This window comes from Chenopodium album, chromosome 17 (assembly GCF_948465745.1).
Source record: "Chenopodium album chromosome 17, dcCheAlbu1.1, whole genome shotgun sequence".
Classification (NCBI taxonomy): domain Eukaryota; kingdom Viridiplantae; phylum Streptophyta; class Magnoliopsida; order Caryophyllales; family Amaranthaceae; genus Chenopodium; species Chenopodium album.
This window is the reverse complement of record NC_137850.1, coordinates 1,739,759-1,756,709: the sequence shown is the minus strand read 5'-3', so window position 1 is coordinate 1,756,709 and position 16,951 is coordinate 1,739,759. Positions and strand designations below refer to the sequence as shown.

Below are 16,951 nucleotides of genomic sequence, written 5' to 3'. Positions count from 1 at the left end.
TGAACGTATTAAAAAATTTATATGAATCATACTAATGTTCAACATATTTGTTTTTTAATATTACCCCCGCTTCTTTTGCTTGCAAGTTGTAACAAGGGGGTATTATTTGTGGGATATAAAAAATTTCTTAGTTGCAGCTAATAAAAAAAAAGTTAGTTTCAAACTTAAATTTTTTGTTGTAAGTAAAACCTACATAAAGCTTTTATTCATTGGAAAAAATTATTTTATCATGACGTTTATTATTAGTTTGACTCTTCCACTGGATTGAAATCCACAATTTGGAAAAATTAAAAATAAATTAGAAATGAGAATAATTTAAAATTTTATTTTATTTTTTTACTGGATCATAAAATATTACTACAATGATTAATGTTTGTATATAAGGGAACATAGTATTTACATTGTCATTTCCTAATTTATCCATTGATCATTATTAGTCTTTATTTGTGTGTATATACAATGATGAATGTTTAATTTATTAATATTAATGAGTCCATTATTAATCATTAAGTAAAATTATAAATTAATATGTTGATTTGTAAACCGTGCGTCACATGGGCACTATGCTACTTACAACTAAAATAAGTTTTAATAGATATAATAAGTTCAGATTAGTGAAAATCAGGTGAACATAACACAACCTGTTCTGTTCACCTTAGTTCTACTTATTTCAGTATAAATAAGTTCATATAAGGGTTAATAAGTTCAGATAAGATAAGTTCAGGAAAAATAAATTCAGATAAGTTGAAATAAGGGTTAATTAGGACTACCCAAGTTCAATTTGTAAGTAAAATAAGTTTTAATAAGGGCTAATAAGTTCAGATAAGTAAAAATCTTGTGAATATAACGCACCCCAATACTAAGGTCTTGTTCTTTAAAAAAGAAAAAGATATTAAGGTCTTGTGTGGTTGACTTAAAAAAATAAGGGAATTTAGAATTGATAATATTTAAGTATAGATGTCATAAAACATGGAATTTTATTGACTTAGAGAGATTTAGGTAAATTTAATTCCTATATTATGCAGGAGTTCCAATTCCTTAGGAATTTCCACATTGTCGAATTTGCACTTTTGGGTTAATCAAACGTCTCATTAAAAGCAAAAAAAAAAAAAAAAAAAAAAAAAAAAAAAAAAAAAAAAAAAAAAGCATAGGATTTTTAAGTGCCCATGGGAAGTTAGTCCAATCAAACAATACTGGATTATATCTCATTTCTTTTACATTTGGTTCAAGTTAAACTTATTATATTCATTTGTTTTGATATGCTTTGCGGAAATAAATATATTTGTAGGTACTCATAATTTTGCAAGAAATTCCTCTAAATATTATCATGTCAATGGAACTCCATCTACAAACACCTGTTTTTATTCGTCACTTTTTATTACCACAAAATGCAACCTATAATATGGTATTAGATGGTAATGGTACATAATAATATTAAATATCACACAAGTTTTGATAAAGGTCATTATGTTAATATTAGAGTCACTATTTAATATAATGTCAATTGCGGACGTATGAACCTTAGATCCATAATAATATATTTTTTTTGAAACCAAGATCCATAATAATATTATTGTGAATTAGGTCTAAACTTAGTTTTTCAATAATATATATAAGTTTTATTTTCATGTTATAAGTCTTTCATTTTTTTTTGGGTAATTTGAAAGTTTATTTTTCTCGATCCTAACTACTCTTTTTTAATAATTAAAACCCTGTATTCTTCACCTTACAAAAATACTATTAAATACGAACATCATTTCAATTAATTATAGTTAATTGTTGTAAAAAAATAATAATTATAATTAATTTAAATTCGTTAAAAAATAATTTCAATATAGTAAAACTAGTTTCACAAATTCTTATATATGGCTGGTCAGTGTGGTCACACTATGAGGCAATCATAATGCTCGGTCAGTATAACAGAGGTTACTTGATTAGTGTTATAAGGGTTATTTGGTCAGTGTTCTAAGAGTTACTCAATCATTTCTAAAGGGGTTACTCAGTTAGTGTTATAATGATTACTTTATTATTTTACAAGCGGTTATACGTTGTACTATTAATTTTTTTTGACAAGATTTCATTTATTTATTATTATTATTATTATTATTATTTTTTATTATTATTATTTTTTTTAATTTGCCTTATTTTCCTTTATTATTATTTTTTTTTAGAAAAGAAGCTTGTACGTAGTAAATTTTTGAAACCGCCAAACTTGAACATCTATATGAGTATTACGAGTGTATTTTTGGCATTGAGAAACTTGTTCTCCTAAAACTCCCCATTTCACACCGAACTTAGGGTTTCTACAATTCTTGCTGATCTTCAAAATCTCGATTTATCACGGTAATCATCATCTTTTGTTTTTGAATTTCTCTTTCATCAATTTGTACTCAAACAACTTATCGTTTAATCTTTGTTATAGATTTTCGTTCTTCAAATTTTACTTCATTTCTTGCCGAATAATTGTTCATTTTTCAATCAATGTCGAATTAAACCCTAAAATTTTGCAAAATGATTTGATTTTTGTGAAATTTGCAGGATAAAATGGCAATTCTTGCAATTACCGATTATGTGATCTTGCCCCTTAGTACCGTATCCAGTTCGAAGAATGAGCTTAAGCTCGAAGGATCAGTGCTTGATAATACTTTTATCATTACCCTCGCTTCGTCTCTAAGTAATTTCTTTTACATTGTTTTTTGTGTGAAGAATTGATCTTTGTTGTGTATGCAATTTTTTTTTTCAAATGTGTAATTTTTGCAATTTTTCGATACAGAGTTGATAGAGAATATTCATAAAATTTTATACTCTATTACTCAATCCTTTTTATTAAATTTTCAATGTATCAATTTGTCGATTTGATATTCTTGATTGTTTATCAGTTAGGAAATGGGGGATCATGCTTATAGAGGGTTTCTTGGGTTTATGTAATCGGTGTTGGGAAGGTTTGATGTTATTGGGAAATTTATAACTGCAATAATGTCGTTTTGGGACGATTTCTTGTATGTAAACCGATTATCTTGGTTTAGTATTAGAATGAGAGTCTCCTATTCAGTTGCTTTAAATGGTGGCAATGAGACAATAGTGGCAATGAGACATTGCTGACTTGCTGTAAGGTGGCGCTTTTTTGCTCTGAATTTCAAATTAATGTATTCATTTTCATCTGTTTGCTGTTGCTTCTCTGATCTTGAATATGTGATGCAATGTTTGCGAAACATTATCCTTTTACATCCTGTGTAGAAAATCCCTCGTTTATTGTACATTATTTTTCTACCAATTTTATAATGGCATGAACTTATCAGGTACACTGCCTTTGGAATCGTCATCTATGGATACTGTTATTGGTGTCTCCAAAACACGAGACTTTCCTGCTGCTCCTATGCTTGCTGAATTGTTCAGAGTTCTGAAGCCAGATGGAAGAATTCTTATTTGTTTGTCCGAACTTGCTGGTGATCTACCTTCAGACAATGTAATATCTAACTATTTTGGAATTGTTGGATTGATGACGATATTGAAAGTTGACTTTACATGTGTTCACTTGTCCATTGGACCCTGATAGATATTTATGGCAATCTGCAGATTCTTTCTTCTCTGGAGCGGAAAATACTTGTAGCAGGATTCTTGGAACCAGAAGCTAGCCAACAGCAACCGGACGCTTTATCAGGAGTTCAAACTATCCAAGTTAGTTGCATGTCATTAGTGTTAATTACTTAATCCTCATAGCATATGCAGTAATCTTCAAATTATTCTGAAAGTCTATAAGAGTTTCTCTGTAAGGTCTGTTTGAATTTTGGTTCAACAAAATAAATCAAAGTCCTAAAATGTGGTGATATAGAACTGGTTACGTGTACTATTTTTTTCAAGAGATTGGAATACAAAGCATGCTTCTCTGTGATAAGCTTGACCGTCTGTTTCTAACTTGTTTATGCTGGGGTTGGATTTGGGGGTTAGCATAAGCTATTTGAAAATTTGAATGTAGTTTCAAGGTGCATCAACATTTTATGCATCTCTGGAGTGGTGATTGGGTGAGATATAGTTTTAAAAATATTTTTATGGAGCAAGGGGAAGTTTCAAGAATTTTTGTCTTTGCACTTTTTATCATCATATTTTATAGTTACCAATACTTACCATTACACATGACTGTTTATGGGGATCGATATTGTTTGTGGAGCTCCATTTATTTCTTGATTGTTGCCATGCATAATAATATTTATGCCACTTTTCTTGAATAAGAGACTGTTAAGGTTTTTTCATTTCACAGTTCTTTCTCAAAAACTTTGTATATGTATGACTAGAAGAAGTAGCTTGAATTGGCATTGTGAAAGCTTCCTTTCTTGCATCGTATTGCTAATTTTTAGGCTCTACTAAACTGCTCTCATCTAGTCATAATTGTTTAGCTCTGAACTACTTATGTGGTTCTCAGTTCTCACTGTATTGTCTGTCGAAATATGAACCTATTTCAGTGTTAGAATTTCATATCCTATTGATTGGGAATCAATTCTGCCATATTTCTATCATGATCAAAAGTTATTTCAAACTCTTTTAGGTTTCTTTATGACCATCAAGACCCCTTTGTTTTTGCCGTTTCCTTTTTTTTTTTCATGGAATAATTTATACATCTTCATCTGTAAATTAGGATGCTTAGTAAGTAGACCATTCTAGATAATTTGGTTTTCTCTCCATTTTAGTGGGTGGCACTTGTTATCATATACTCCTTACATCCCAAATTACTTGCCCATTTTTCCTTTTGGACACTTTTTTTTTCCCCATTTCTTTAATAAGAAAGCTACAAATGACAATGAACGTAGCTTGTAACTTATGGATCATCTTTTTAAGGTGCAACTTGTTTAGGTATTTGTTTGTTGATAGCAAACAATGTTTTGACCTAAACATGCTTTGAATTAAGTGGATTTGTCAGCTTTGATCAATCATTTAATCTAAGAATTCGTGACCACTTTGATTAAGCATCAAGACTAAAGGCTATGCTTAGTTCACCTTATATAAGTACCTTATTACTTATTTCAAATCAGAAAAAAAACAAGTTCAGATCATATGTTATCATTTCATGTACAATTTTCTATCGGTAACAATAGTAAATCTGATTAGACTGTACTTGATTTATTTTTACCTTACGGATTAGTGTGCATAAAGTCAAATTTTAGTCAAATTAGGCAATCAAATCAGTTTAGTTCAGATGAAAATTAGATCACATTAGAAAAAATAAGAACTAAACATAGCCTAACAACATTCATTTACCGGTTGTCCTAATATTATCTTATTAATTGTGATGGAACTTTTGGTTCATGTACCTGACCCCACTTATGGGATTAAGGCTTTGATTGATTGATTGAATGTGTAGATGGAACTTTGAATAGGCCTTTGATTAAAGCATGAATAAAAATGTCATTATTTTAGAAAAAAATTATAATCATCCAGTAGTTCTAAATGAATGCTTACAATTTTGAAGGAGGAACTTATTGGAATTATATGGAGGTTTGTCAGATATAGATAAGGATTACGGAATGAGAACAATTTATCCTTGAAACAAGATGATTGTTTTTTTCCACGTTTACACAGGATTTGTTTTTTATTTATTTATTTATTTATTTTTTTAATATATATATATATATATATATATATATATATATATATATATATATATATATATTTATATTTATATTTATTTATTTTTTTTGATAAAAAATTGAGAAGTGTACTTCTATTACAGGTTAAAGCCAAGAAGCCATCTTGGAAAATTGGATCATCTTTTTCCCTCAAAGCCTCGAAAGGTTTACCCAAGGTTCAAATTGATGATGATATGGATCTGATTGATGAGGACACTCTATTAACTGAGGAGGACTTGAAGAAACCACAACTTCCTGCTGGTAAGATCTTGGGAAAATAAGGATGTTCCTCACCCCCCCCCCCCCCCCCCCCCCCCCCCTCTCCTTTTGTCCTGGGAATTTGCTCTCCAATATATATGCATGATGATCCAAATTATCATTACAGTCGGGGATTGTGAAGTTGGAAGCACAAGGAAAGCCTGCAAGAACTGTTCATGTGGTAGGGCTGAGGAAGAACAGAAAGTTGCAAAATTGGGGCTAACAATGGAACAGCTAGATAATCCTCAGTCTGCCTGTGGAAGTGTATGTGTTGTAGCATCATATTTACAATTGTGGTATCTTAATTCAGAGTATCTTGACTTTTGAAGATGTTTATGCATGTTTCATTATGGTTTTAAATTGATGTCGAATCACCTATATTGCTTGTTTGCTCATTATTGGTTACCATCCTATCTGAAACTCTCCTGTTGGGCTTCCTAAAATTGCAGTGTGGACTAGGAGATGCTTTTAGGTGCAGCACATGCCCATACAAAGGTCTTCCGGCATTTAAACTTGGGGATAAGGTACACCTTTCTCTTCCTTACTTTAATGTTTTACTCATTTATATAATTTTTATCTTTCCTGCCTTTGTTCTACCAAAGTGGCTATTTATCGATCTATATATATGAGCATTTGGGCAATTTAAGGTACTGAGTATCAAAGAGTGGGTGGAAAGCTGAGAACTTTTGCGGAAGTTAGATTTCTATAATTTATATCATACTAAACTATTTTTAATGGGTATGTGGAGGTTCTTACCTAGAGTATGGGAGTGAGATAGGGGCTTTATGTCAGTTATTTCCGATTGATGTTTTTAGTCTTAACCCTACAATTTAAAAAAGACAGTGTTCTTAGCATCTAGCCCAAATTGTATTATATTCTCCCAATGAATGGCAAGACAATAATATTTTGGGAAGATCAAGCTACTGAACTCTTGCACCAATTTGGTGTTCAGTTGTGCAGTGACTGGTTTGTCCTTTTTTTGAATTTGATAGTTGGCACCTTGTACTTTTCTAATGTTTTTTTTTTTTTTTTTTTTTTTTTTCTAAGCTAGTTAAAAGATCTTGTAATATTACTGCTGAGAAAATTTTGGATAGTAGCCTTGTCATCTAGCTACTCATAATGTTGTTTGAGAGAGCTCTAGCTTTGGACTGTTGTCAATCTTGTCATTGTTTTTAGCCTCTAACTATAGGTGCAGTGATGCTGAGTTATAGCTCAAGTTCTCTGTTAGGTATTCTATGGACTTGGAACTTGGGAAGCGAACATTCTCCATGCAAAAAAAGCTTGTATTTTGCCAAAAATCTGGATCATTATATATCCTGAGATACCCTCAGTTTTGACTTTCATCAGTGTCTTAGTAGACTTGTAGTTAAATGTCACTATACTTAAGTAGCTTACACTATTACCCTTATTAGTTTCTATATCAATTTTTGGACATGTCCACCTCTGTTACTGTATCCTTGTAATGTACTTTGTATTTGTTTGCTGAGAAGGAAGTGGATGGAAAGGAAAGGGAAATGAAATAAGTAGCTTTCCTACACTATTTATTATTGAAGACCTTATATTAAAATCAAACTTTCTTTCCTCCTAAATCAGTGGAATTTGGATTGAAGGAAAGTTGATAACATAAAGTCCCTCTATCGCTTAACTTAGGAATATATGCAAATCCTGCAAAGGAATATTAGATTTCTCCCTATCTTTTCCTTTCCCTTCCCCTTCCCCTTCCCTTGCTCCATTTATTATTTAAAATAAAACGTAAATGATGAGTTAATTGACTATCTTGTTTATTTAAAATCAAAATGGTAGAGCTTCTGATGCAGTTTGGTGAAGACAAGTATATTCTTTATAATCCAGTTTGATTTATTTCTGTAATTGTTTTTTTCCTAAATGGTGCATCTTCCAATGCATAAACCCCTGTGAGGTAGAATCCAAAATTCACGCAGATTTCAGCTTTATAGATGTATGTCTAGATAATTTTATCTCTCACAAAACTATTAAACTTTAATGTTTGATTATGAATTTATACTTTGAGACTTATATAATGTATCTATGCTTGATTGTTCAATGTTGCAGGTTTCTTTGGCGAGTAGTTTCCTTGATGCAGATATCTAAACTGGAGCAGGATTCATTTGTATTTTTTGAGAGCACCGTGTTTGTTTCGAGGGTCATGATCGTGCAATGTTTAGAATTAGAAATGTAACTATTTTTTCAAAGATACTATAGTTTTCCTAAATTTTGACATATACTTTGTATGTAATATGTGAACTCGTTGAACTAGAAAGAAATATAGTCATGGTCTTCTGGGATGTAATCTGTTTTGATAAAGAAATCATCTATGCTTCCATTGGCCATCTAGTCTCGAGCTTTCCGTTTCCCATTACAGGCAACATCTGCATTTTATTGTAAATTTCTGCAGTTGCAAGAAGTTTAATAAGAAATCCTATTTTATGGTGATTGAATAGTTGAGGATGGTGATAGTAGACTAGCAGATAATTGGTAATGTGCAGGATGTCAGTTGACACAATTTATCTTATTTGGAGATTATGCGAAATTCTTGACGTAATTCCTGTGAGACAATCTTTTTTTTATTTTTTTTTGACAATCACCTGTGAGACAATCTTGCAGTAGGTATAATGAGCCAAAATCTTGCTTTCTAAATAATAAGCCACACTTAAATAGTCGTCTTTAAGAAATTTAATCAAGATATTCTGTCAGAAGGTAAAATGAGAATTTTTTTTAACATGATATGAAAATTGGCTTTTTATTTTGTGTTGAATGGAGTACTCCGTATTAATCTGTGGTTGCTGTCATGAATATACATTACAATACCATTGCTCATCAAGCGACTAACCAAAAAAAAAAAAAAAAAGGGTCTGAGTTTCCAAAAATTTGTAAATAAACAAATTGTTAAAAGTTATGAACCCAAAAATTATAATATAGGCACCAAAGTAGCCTAATGATCATCTACTCTTTCAGCCGTGTTAACTACTTACATCTGCTGAGAAAGGAGGACCAGAAGTCCTTGAGGTCCTACTAAAATCTCATTTAAGAAACTAAGTAATCCAAACCAAACCACAGGTGTTACATCCACACCGCCAAGGGGTGGAATCACTTTGCGCGTAGGAACCAGAATTGGTTCTGTAGGTGCATAAGCAAGAACATATGGGAACTTACCCACTGGAAGTCTTGGATACCATGACATGACTATCCTTAGGATGAAAAGGAAGGAAAATGCTGAAAGGAAAGGTCCTATAAAGGGAATGACAGCCTTTGCTGTGGCTGCATCCAACTCTATTAACAGTATATTGTGCTTCAGCTCATTGAAGATATGTGCTGTTTCGAGCATACTGATGTTGTTAGTTGTAGCAAGAGCAAACATATCAGATATTGGTTGAGAGTTGGTTATTCCTTGATGTGAGATTTCAGTGACTGTTTGAGCAGAAACTCCCAAGACACACCGGGGACTAAGTGTTATCCGTGGGCTGTGATCCAGGTTTCGTCTTGTGGGACTCCTGCATCTTTTCTGCATAGATACAACAGATGGGGCATAAACATCTACAGAATGACAAACTGTAAGAACAAGGACATCCTGAATTCACACCGCAGTGTAATTATACAATTGTCAAAGCACTCATCCTAGATGATTTGTCAATTTTTTCATAGATGAAACTACGAGATATAGGATCAGATTGACTGGTTGTCTCCCTCATATTGGGAAAGCCCTTCCCTCTAAGTCGACTGCAATCCTATTTATTATCATTTTTTCAGACGACTTTCCAAGATCCATCAGTAATCATCCCTTCCACCTGAAGACTGGCTTGACTGACTGGTTTAACAGGAGCAAGTACCGGCATTCTCTTAGCTTTAGTCTAGAGGGATTTAAGTTGTTTCACAAGATCCTAGTGACTAATACTGACCCTTTCTCTGTATCATCTCATCGGATGATCTTAGAGCAAGTACTATACATATTTGACTATTTGTTTGACACTGTGACTAGTAGTCAGAGTAAACAACAGAGAATTCAAGAAATATTCGAAACATCTAAAGAATACGTACGAGCAGCAAAATAAGCAGTGAACAGCATCATCAACCTATGCACAATTCTCCGATTAACATTATCCTGAATAGAAATGAAGGTAGCAGCAACTTAGGTGTTGCCATTCAGACTGAAGTCACTAAACCTGCCAATCTTCAGGTCTGCTTTGGACTACAACAGTTTGATATCCAAAATTAACTACTCGTATTACAATTATCGTTTTTCTCATTGTTGGTTCTGCTACTAGTACATGAATTTCGTTATGCAAAGTTAATCAAATGCACAAATAACATAATGTATCCACATCAAAAAGACGAAGTCATTCAGGGAAGTAGAAGAGTAAAAAACAAAAGACGATATCTTCAATGAATTTAAGTACTACTACTCAGTAATACATAAGCATTTCTTTAATCTATGTGCTCACCTAATAGATACAGGACTAAGGAAACTAAGAAAGGAGAGATTAGTGATCATAACAAGTGATTAATAACTAGTAATTATATTTATATATGGACTAATTTACTGCCAAAAAAATAAAAATAAAGAGCACTTACTAGCAAAAGGGGGTAAGATTTGCAAAGGGTTGCCATCAAACACTGTAAGCAAACCAATGAACTGAAAATTGAAAAAATGAGGATAAAATTAAACCCTGCTTATAATTTTTGATATACACTAAAATCTGAAATGAACTTTGAGGTTGCAGAGAGAGAGAGAGAGAGAGAGAGTGAAAGTGAGTGTGGATTGTTATTTGGTCCAGAAGCTGAAAGGAAGGAGGAAAGAGTGAAGGAGATGGGATTAAGGAATGGATAAGACTCCTATTGCATTTCTCTTCCTTTTTTTTTAAAAGGATGGTACTTCTTCTGTTTTTTGAATTGACACGTTTTGATCTTTATACTATTCACTTTTCAGTAACTTTTTTATTTTTATTTTTTTATTTTATTTATTTTTTTTTATTTTTTTACTATTCAGTAATTAATACTTATCTATATTGTGATTTATAACTAATTAGGTTAAAATCCCATGTACGTTTGTTAAATATTTTTGACAATAAAATTACAAAATACTACATAAAGTATATAAAACATATTCAGAAATATTTCATTTGGGTATATATGAATTTTTTTTTTTTTTTTTTTTGAAGAAACGTTGTAGGTGCCTCTTATATTGATAATTTGTCCAACAAAATATAGGGAGAAACCTCACAAGGGGCATGGTTCTCCCAAACTTGTTCAACACCAAAAGGTGTTAAACGGGCTAAATCATGGGCAACAACATTATCGTCCTGTTTAACATAACACCAAGCAACGGAAATAAAAGAAAAAATCAAGAAGATAAAATTTTATCTAAAATTGCATCAAGGTCAGTAAAGAAGCGAGAAGTGAGAAGCGAAAAAGGCGGAAATTTTTTTCACAAGGCAGTGACAAGTGTCATGGAAGGATTTGCTTTTAGTATAGGTTAATAGATAGATGAAAAATATAATCATGTGAGATATTGCTAGGTTCGTTACTATATTTTCAAAATAATAACTTTTTAGACTTTTTGCTTATCAATAATTGATGATATTAATAGTTGAATTCGTGCATTTATAAGAGGTATTAGCTCGTGTGTTAGCTGGCCACACGGTGTTAGCTCGTTTTTAACTCAATTAGGGGTTACTCGTGTGTTAGCTGACCACACGGCGTGACCAACATTACACAAAAGTTGTTGTTAGAAATTATGTTTATCTTTTCAAATAGAAAAATATTTAATATCTAAAACACATACTTCATATAATAAAAGACATCCCATATTTCCATTTTACACGGATTATATCACTGAAAATTGCATATGTTCATAATATTTTTTTTTTTAAAAGAAGCATATTTTCATAATATCGGTGAATCTCAATTTTTATTTTTTATTTTTTATTTTTTATTTATTTATTTTTTTTGGTGGTTGGAAAGGTAAAAAAAAAAAAAAAGATAGTTCGGTTTACAAGGAATCTCTAATGTATTAGAAGAGAAATTGATAAATAGATTAGGATATTACTAAACATAATACTTGTACTATCAAGAATTAAGTAACCTACATTAGCGATCCAATTTGGCGCACGATTTATCTCTTGGTAGATGTGATGGATAATCCAATTATAAAATTGAATGAGGAGAAAATGAATGTCTTTGCAAAGAGACTGCCCAAATGTCTTTTATTGAACTGATTATTACCTTTAATTTCAATGTTATGAATGATTGAATGCCACATTAAAGAGCTAATAAAACTCCTCTGTGAAGAGATAAATGTTTTGTTGTTGCCAAGATTAAATGCATAATTCATAATACGGGTTCCGTTGCCATCTCTAATGTGATTTGATATAAGCTAACCATCGAAATTTAGTTTGAAGGAAGCACAGTAGAATGAGTTTCAAGTATTGGTAAAATAGTTCAACTGATTCAAATTTTTATTTTTACTTGTAACATGAGTAAAGCATATTAATTAATTAATTAATTAAATTATTTTGAGTGTATTACTACTATTATTAGTTATTGAAAAACCTTGACTTTCTTAAATCATTCATTCCTTTCCTTTCCATTCCATGGCTGTGTGGAGGTGGTGTCTGTCTTAACTCTCAACACACCGACTTCCTCCGCCGCCATGGCCGCCGTCAACGGTGAGCTCACTTTCTCTCTCCTCCTCTTCCTTCTTCTCCATCTCACTTTCTCTCTCTTCTTCTGAAATTCTCTGTGATTTGCTTTTGCAGTGCAACGTTCTTCTCCTCCTCCTCTCGAAGATTCCAACAATGGCTTCCTCTCTCAATCACTCGCATCTACTTCTCCTCCCTCTTCTCAAACTCCGGTAATTTCCTCTTTTTGTTCATAATTGTAAAAAAATTTAGGTTGAATTTTACTAGGAAATCGTGTTTTTGACTTTCAAATTATGCTATTTCGAAGTAGTTTAAATTAGTTGATTGTATGCTTGATTATTGGATGGTTGACCTAATTGAAGTTGGAATTGGCTTTGTTTTTGATTTCAATGGATTAAGTTAATCTTTTCATGTAATCAAAGCAATTCAATTTGCATTGAAGTTGCTTTGATTTGAATTTTTCACTGGTTGACCGAGTATAAATAGATGAATTATTTTTACGAATATGTTTGAATTAATTGGATATTTTTTTGTTTGATTTCTCTTTTGTGTGATTGTTCTTAATGAATGATTGATGCTGGAAAGAAAGACTTGAAATCCTACTGTGATCAGGGTATTCCACATCTCCAAATATTTGTACCATTGACTTGATCAATTTATTCTTGCTGATAACCTTATACCTTTTAATTTCATTGATCCTTGAAAATCGACTCTCGAGAATCAATCGATGTCTGTACCTCAGGGTAACTGTGTCTTAGTCTGAAAGTCTCCTGATTTTTCTACTCCAACTGCATATGCATTTGTGTTTAGTCTGAAAGTACTAGGCTGTAGGAATGTCCTAAAGTAAAGTGCTCTAATACTTCCTTGATAAAAGAATAGGAAAAGGGAAGGGGAAATTTTTGATCATATTTGTATATCATTATTTCTTGGCTTCATGGATATGGGGCTTTATAAAACATGGTATATATGTCAGAACGAGCGGCTTAAATTAAGATTTCATATATATTTTTGACTTTGTTTTCAATCTGGCAACACCTGCAATTTTGACAAAGAGTTTCTTAATCATTGGGTTCATTCTGCTATAGCCATCCCCAAAGTCATGTGCTTATAGTTCTATCTTGTGATACTAACTTATTCTCTTCGAGTTATTGGATCCATATCATTCTAGGTTTGAGTTTGCTTAGTTTTGGAAAATGTTGTTTTTTGTTCTATTCCCCAAATTACGTATTTTTACAATGAATTCCATCATCTTTTTCTGAAAATAAAATCTATGCAGATTGTATTGGGATTGATTTTGTATGTCATGTGTAGAACTTAGAACAAAGTTACACTCTCTTTTGAGTTGCTATCGTGGTGTTGCGGGGAGACTGGTTAGCATTGCGTTGGTTCCAGGAAAAATGAGTTATTTAGTGAAATACTACTAAGCTGGAGTAGTAGGCATCTAGGGTCCTGCCTTGATTAAAAAATTCGTAATACATTTCATGGTTAGCATTTGGCATATGCTGGTCAGAATGCATATCTAGAAGATTGCTTTACATGCAGATCAATCAGATAGATAGTCTTGCCTAATGGCATTATGCCCCTTCGTACTTGATTAATTTTTCCTCCTTGATGCTGATTCTGCCCCAACTTTGGAAACACTGTAAGGGCCTCTTATATATTGCTATCCGAACTCGTAATTGGCTTGTTCATGTCCAAGATACAACATAACATGTTGACTGGTGTTGCTTGTTGAATGTGTCTTATCTATGTGTTATGTTGTTCAATATCAGAATCCTATTCTGTATCAAGGCACTTCGTAAAATCCTGTTTTGCCTCAACTTTTCAGGAGCAGTACCCATCTTCCATGGAACATGATTATGAATCGATATGCTGGGGCTGTGGATTGCGACTTATTCTCCCATCAAATGCACCAGTTTTTAAGTGTGGTTGGTGTGGGGCAATAACCAAACAAAATGAAAGCAGACGTGAAGGCAAAAAATTGCGGTGGAGACGTTTACGTGATCGTTGCTTTGTTTCTATCCTCCTTGTATTTGTGTCATTTGTTATATGTAAGCCTCATGCCCCTTTTAAAATCTATTTTTTCTGGTCACTCATAGGATCATTCCTGCTCTTTGTAGTTTCTCAAACTTGCAGCCTAGCCAATGTAGGTATATGCCAACACAAGAAAGGCTGTTCACTGCTTTAAATTATTTTCCATTGGTGCTGGCTTTGCTTCCTTGTGAGATTGGGTTGCATGTAGGGGTGTAGGACTTCTCGTTTCTCCTTGGGCTGTGATTTATGCCATGTAGTATGTCCTATACTATAACCTCTTTCTCAAACTGCCAATTCAAACAGGGATGATGATGCAGGCTTTTATAAAGGCACATATTTACTTAAATTTATATTCCCTTACACTTCTTGCCCCTTCCCTCCCCCCCTTTCTCTAAAAAGAAGAAAAAAGAGAGACAGAGAAAAAGGCTACCCCTTTCCTAATTGTTGAGCTGTGAATCCATTTAACCTTTTGCTATCACTTTTAGAGCAACTATCTTGGTGCAATGTCATTTGGTAGCTTGGACTCCTTGGAGATTTCATCTCTCTTGTAGCTAAGCAGTTGACTATTGTCTATGTGTTTGCTTACTGGCAATTTCAGTGGCTTTGATTTCTACAATTTCAGCTAAAATTCGATCATTATCCTTTTTATTTTACCTTTTAGTATGTATGATGAACTAGCCTAAGCGGAGGGGTAGTCTAGGCAATGCATAACTAATTTTTAGAATTAAGTTAGAGGTAGCTTGAGCAACAAGAAGAGGGGAGTTTGTCTATGGATAAAGGAGTTGAGCAACAGGAAAACTTTGTTGACTAATGATTAAAATTTTAATTTATCATAATCAGCTTTAAGATCTGGGTTTTTCATCTCCTAACTGCTGATTTTGTATTGTTAATACAACCATTTATCAATTTTTCCTAATTCTCTTCCTTGTTTCTACAAATCTGACTTTCCTGCCTATAACAGTATTTTTTCTTGCAAATGATTCTTAGGATCTTATTGAAAAGATCTCTCTAATCTATGCTTTGATCACTAGTGACTCTGTTTCACTGTCTTATATGGATATGTAGGTGGTGGTTTGTGGGCAGTATACCCAATTGTATTTTCAGTGAGCTTATTTTGTGGCGTATTCCACAGTATAGTTACTTTCCTATTGTCTGTGTCTACTGTTTCTATGTTCGGCCTGGCGGCCATCACTGATGCCGGCACTCCATCGCCAGTTGTGTGGGGTAGCTATCCAGCTGTGAGGAAAGATGAATTACAGGATTATACTTTCTGCCAGTACTGCTCTAAGCCTAAATCACCTAGAGCTCATCATTGCAGTTCGTGTGGGTCTTGTGTGTTGGACATGGATCATCACTGCCCATTTGTAAGTTTGCAAGATCTTGTTTTGCTTTTGAAAGTTGGTTCATATTCTTGTTTTGGTTACAGAATTTTTTTTTTTCACGACTACTTATACTACGGAGTGGTTGTCTGGCTGTCTGATTACAATGTCATGCTTCATTTCATGGCTAAAATGCTCTTACACCCAAACAGTGAAGCTTGTTGGACTCTTAGCTTAAAAATTTCCCTGCTTGTGAATACATGGAATCAAACAATCCTACTTTTGGATGCTTTAAATGATGTTGTCAATTTCATTCCTATTTTGCAGATTGGAAACTGTGTTGGTGCAGGAAATCATCGTTATTTCATCGGCTTCCTTATTGTAGCTGTTATTAGTGTAACGTATGCTGCCATCATGTCTGCTTATGCAATCCTCCATGTATTACCATCTTTAGGTGAGGGATCTTTTCAGGAGATGCGTGGACTCAACAGCAACATTGCATTCATGGGCATCCTAAAAGACATATTTATTGCATTTGTGACTTCTGCTGTGTTCTTTTCGCCAAGAGGGCTTGTACTTCTTTATCTATTTGTAGCTAGTATTTCTGTGGGGATAGGCTTAACTGTGCTTTTATGGCAACAACTATATTTCATCTACGAGGGAAGAACATATTTAACTAGCTTAAGTTCACAGGATGATGCAGAACGGGACTGCAGAAACCTGTACCGATTTTTTGGTTTCCCACATTCCTTTTCCCTATATTTGCGTGTTTGTTGTAATTCTAAGAAAATTCACAGAAAGTTATGATTTCCCCCCAATTTCATCCCACCGAAGGGTTTGGGCAAGTGTATCCGTCATGTATGAGTTTTGCTTGTTAGATAGATAGGAAACAACCTTTGTGTGGTTATTTCAGGGATCATCTTCGGAGGCATTGGGGATGATACTGTTTTTATAGTGTTAGAGTTGTAAATTAGTAATTCATTGAAGATCTCATTAACACAGATATAAGTTTAATCTCTTGTCTTACTAGTTTTTTTTCCTGTTGATGAACTTGTTTTAGCTGTTT

The 16,951-nt window shown here is 33.0% G+C and overlaps 3 protein-coding genes across 3 annotated transcripts; 2 read left to right on the top strand and 1 right to left on the bottom strand.

Moving 5' to 3' along the window:
• Positions 1 to 2,193: 2,193 nt before the first annotated feature.
• LOC145589345 (anamorsin homolog) lies at positions 2,194 to 8,227 on the top strand. The gene is made up of 8 exons (XM_081645874.1): positions 2,194 to 2,343; positions 2,539 to 2,674; positions 3,300 to 3,466; positions 3,577 to 3,678; positions 5,726 to 5,882; positions 6,007 to 6,143; positions 6,329 to 6,403; positions 7,950 to 8,227. The coding sequence occupies exons 2-8, from the start codon at positions 2,545 to 2,547 to the stop codon at positions 7,986 to 7,988; spliced, it is 807 nt and encodes a 268-aa protein (XP_081502000.1). The 5' UTR covers positions 2,194 to 2,343; positions 2,539 to 2,544; the 3' UTR covers positions 7,989 to 8,227.
• Positions 8,228 to 8,754: 527 nt separating this feature from the next.
• Positions 8,755 to 10,728, bottom strand: LOC145589346 (protein COFACTOR ASSEMBLY OF COMPLEX C SUBUNIT B CCB3, chloroplastic-like). The gene is made up of 2 exons (XM_081645875.1): positions 10,467 to 10,728; positions 8,755 to 9,399 (listed from the first exon to the last, which is right to left on the bottom strand). Exons 1-2 carry the CDS (start codon positions 10,500 to 10,502, stop codon positions 8,866 to 8,868), a joined length of 570 nt encoding a protein of 189 aa, XP_081502001.1. The 5' UTR covers positions 10,503 to 10,728; the 3' UTR covers positions 8,755 to 8,865.
• Positions 10,729 to 12,421: 1,693 nt separating this feature from the next.
• LOC145587345 (protein S-acyltransferase 11-like) lies at positions 12,422 to 16,914 on the top strand. Its single transcript, XM_081644071.1, has 5 exons — positions 12,422 to 12,559; positions 12,650 to 12,744; positions 14,361 to 14,583; positions 15,632 to 15,930; positions 16,213 to 16,914. Exons 1-5 carry the CDS (start codon positions 12,544 to 12,546, stop codon positions 16,690 to 16,692), a joined length of 1,113 nt encoding a protein of 370 aa, XP_081500197.1. The 5' UTR covers positions 12,422 to 12,543; the 3' UTR covers positions 16,693 to 16,914.
• Positions 16,915 to 16,951: the final 37 nt, after the last annotated feature.

Bases quoted from the DNA above. Each gene is read 5' to 3' on its own strand.
- LOC145589345 (XM_081645874.1), top strand. From the start codon at position 2,545: ATGGCAATTCTTGCAATTACCGATTATGTGATCTTGCCCCTTAGTACC. The intron at 3,467-3,576 runs GTAATATCTAAC...GGCAATCTGCAG, and splicing joins GTGATCTACCTTCAGACAAT to ATTCTTTCTTCTCTGGAGCG. The intron at 6,404-7,949 runs GTACACCTTTCT...TCAATGTTGCAG, and splicing joins CATTTAAACTTGGGGATAAG to GTTTCTTTGGCGAGTAGTTT.
- LOC145589346 (XM_081645875.1), bottom strand. From the start codon at position 10,502: ATGGCAACCCTTTGCAAATCTTACCCCCTTTTGCTA. The intron at 9,400-10,466 runs GTAAGTGCTCTT...GTATCTATGCAG, and splicing joins AATCTTACCCCCTTTTGCTA to AAAAGATGCAGGAGTCCCAC.
- LOC145587345 (XM_081644071.1), top strand. The intron at 14,584-15,631 runs GTAAGCCTCATG...ATGGATATGTAG, and splicing joins ATTTGTGTCATTTGTTATAT to GTGGTGGTTTGTGGGCAGTA. The intron at 15,931-16,212 runs GTAAGTTTGCAA...CCTATTTTGCAG, and splicing joins TGGATCATCACTGCCCATTT to ATTGGAAACTGTGTTGGTGC.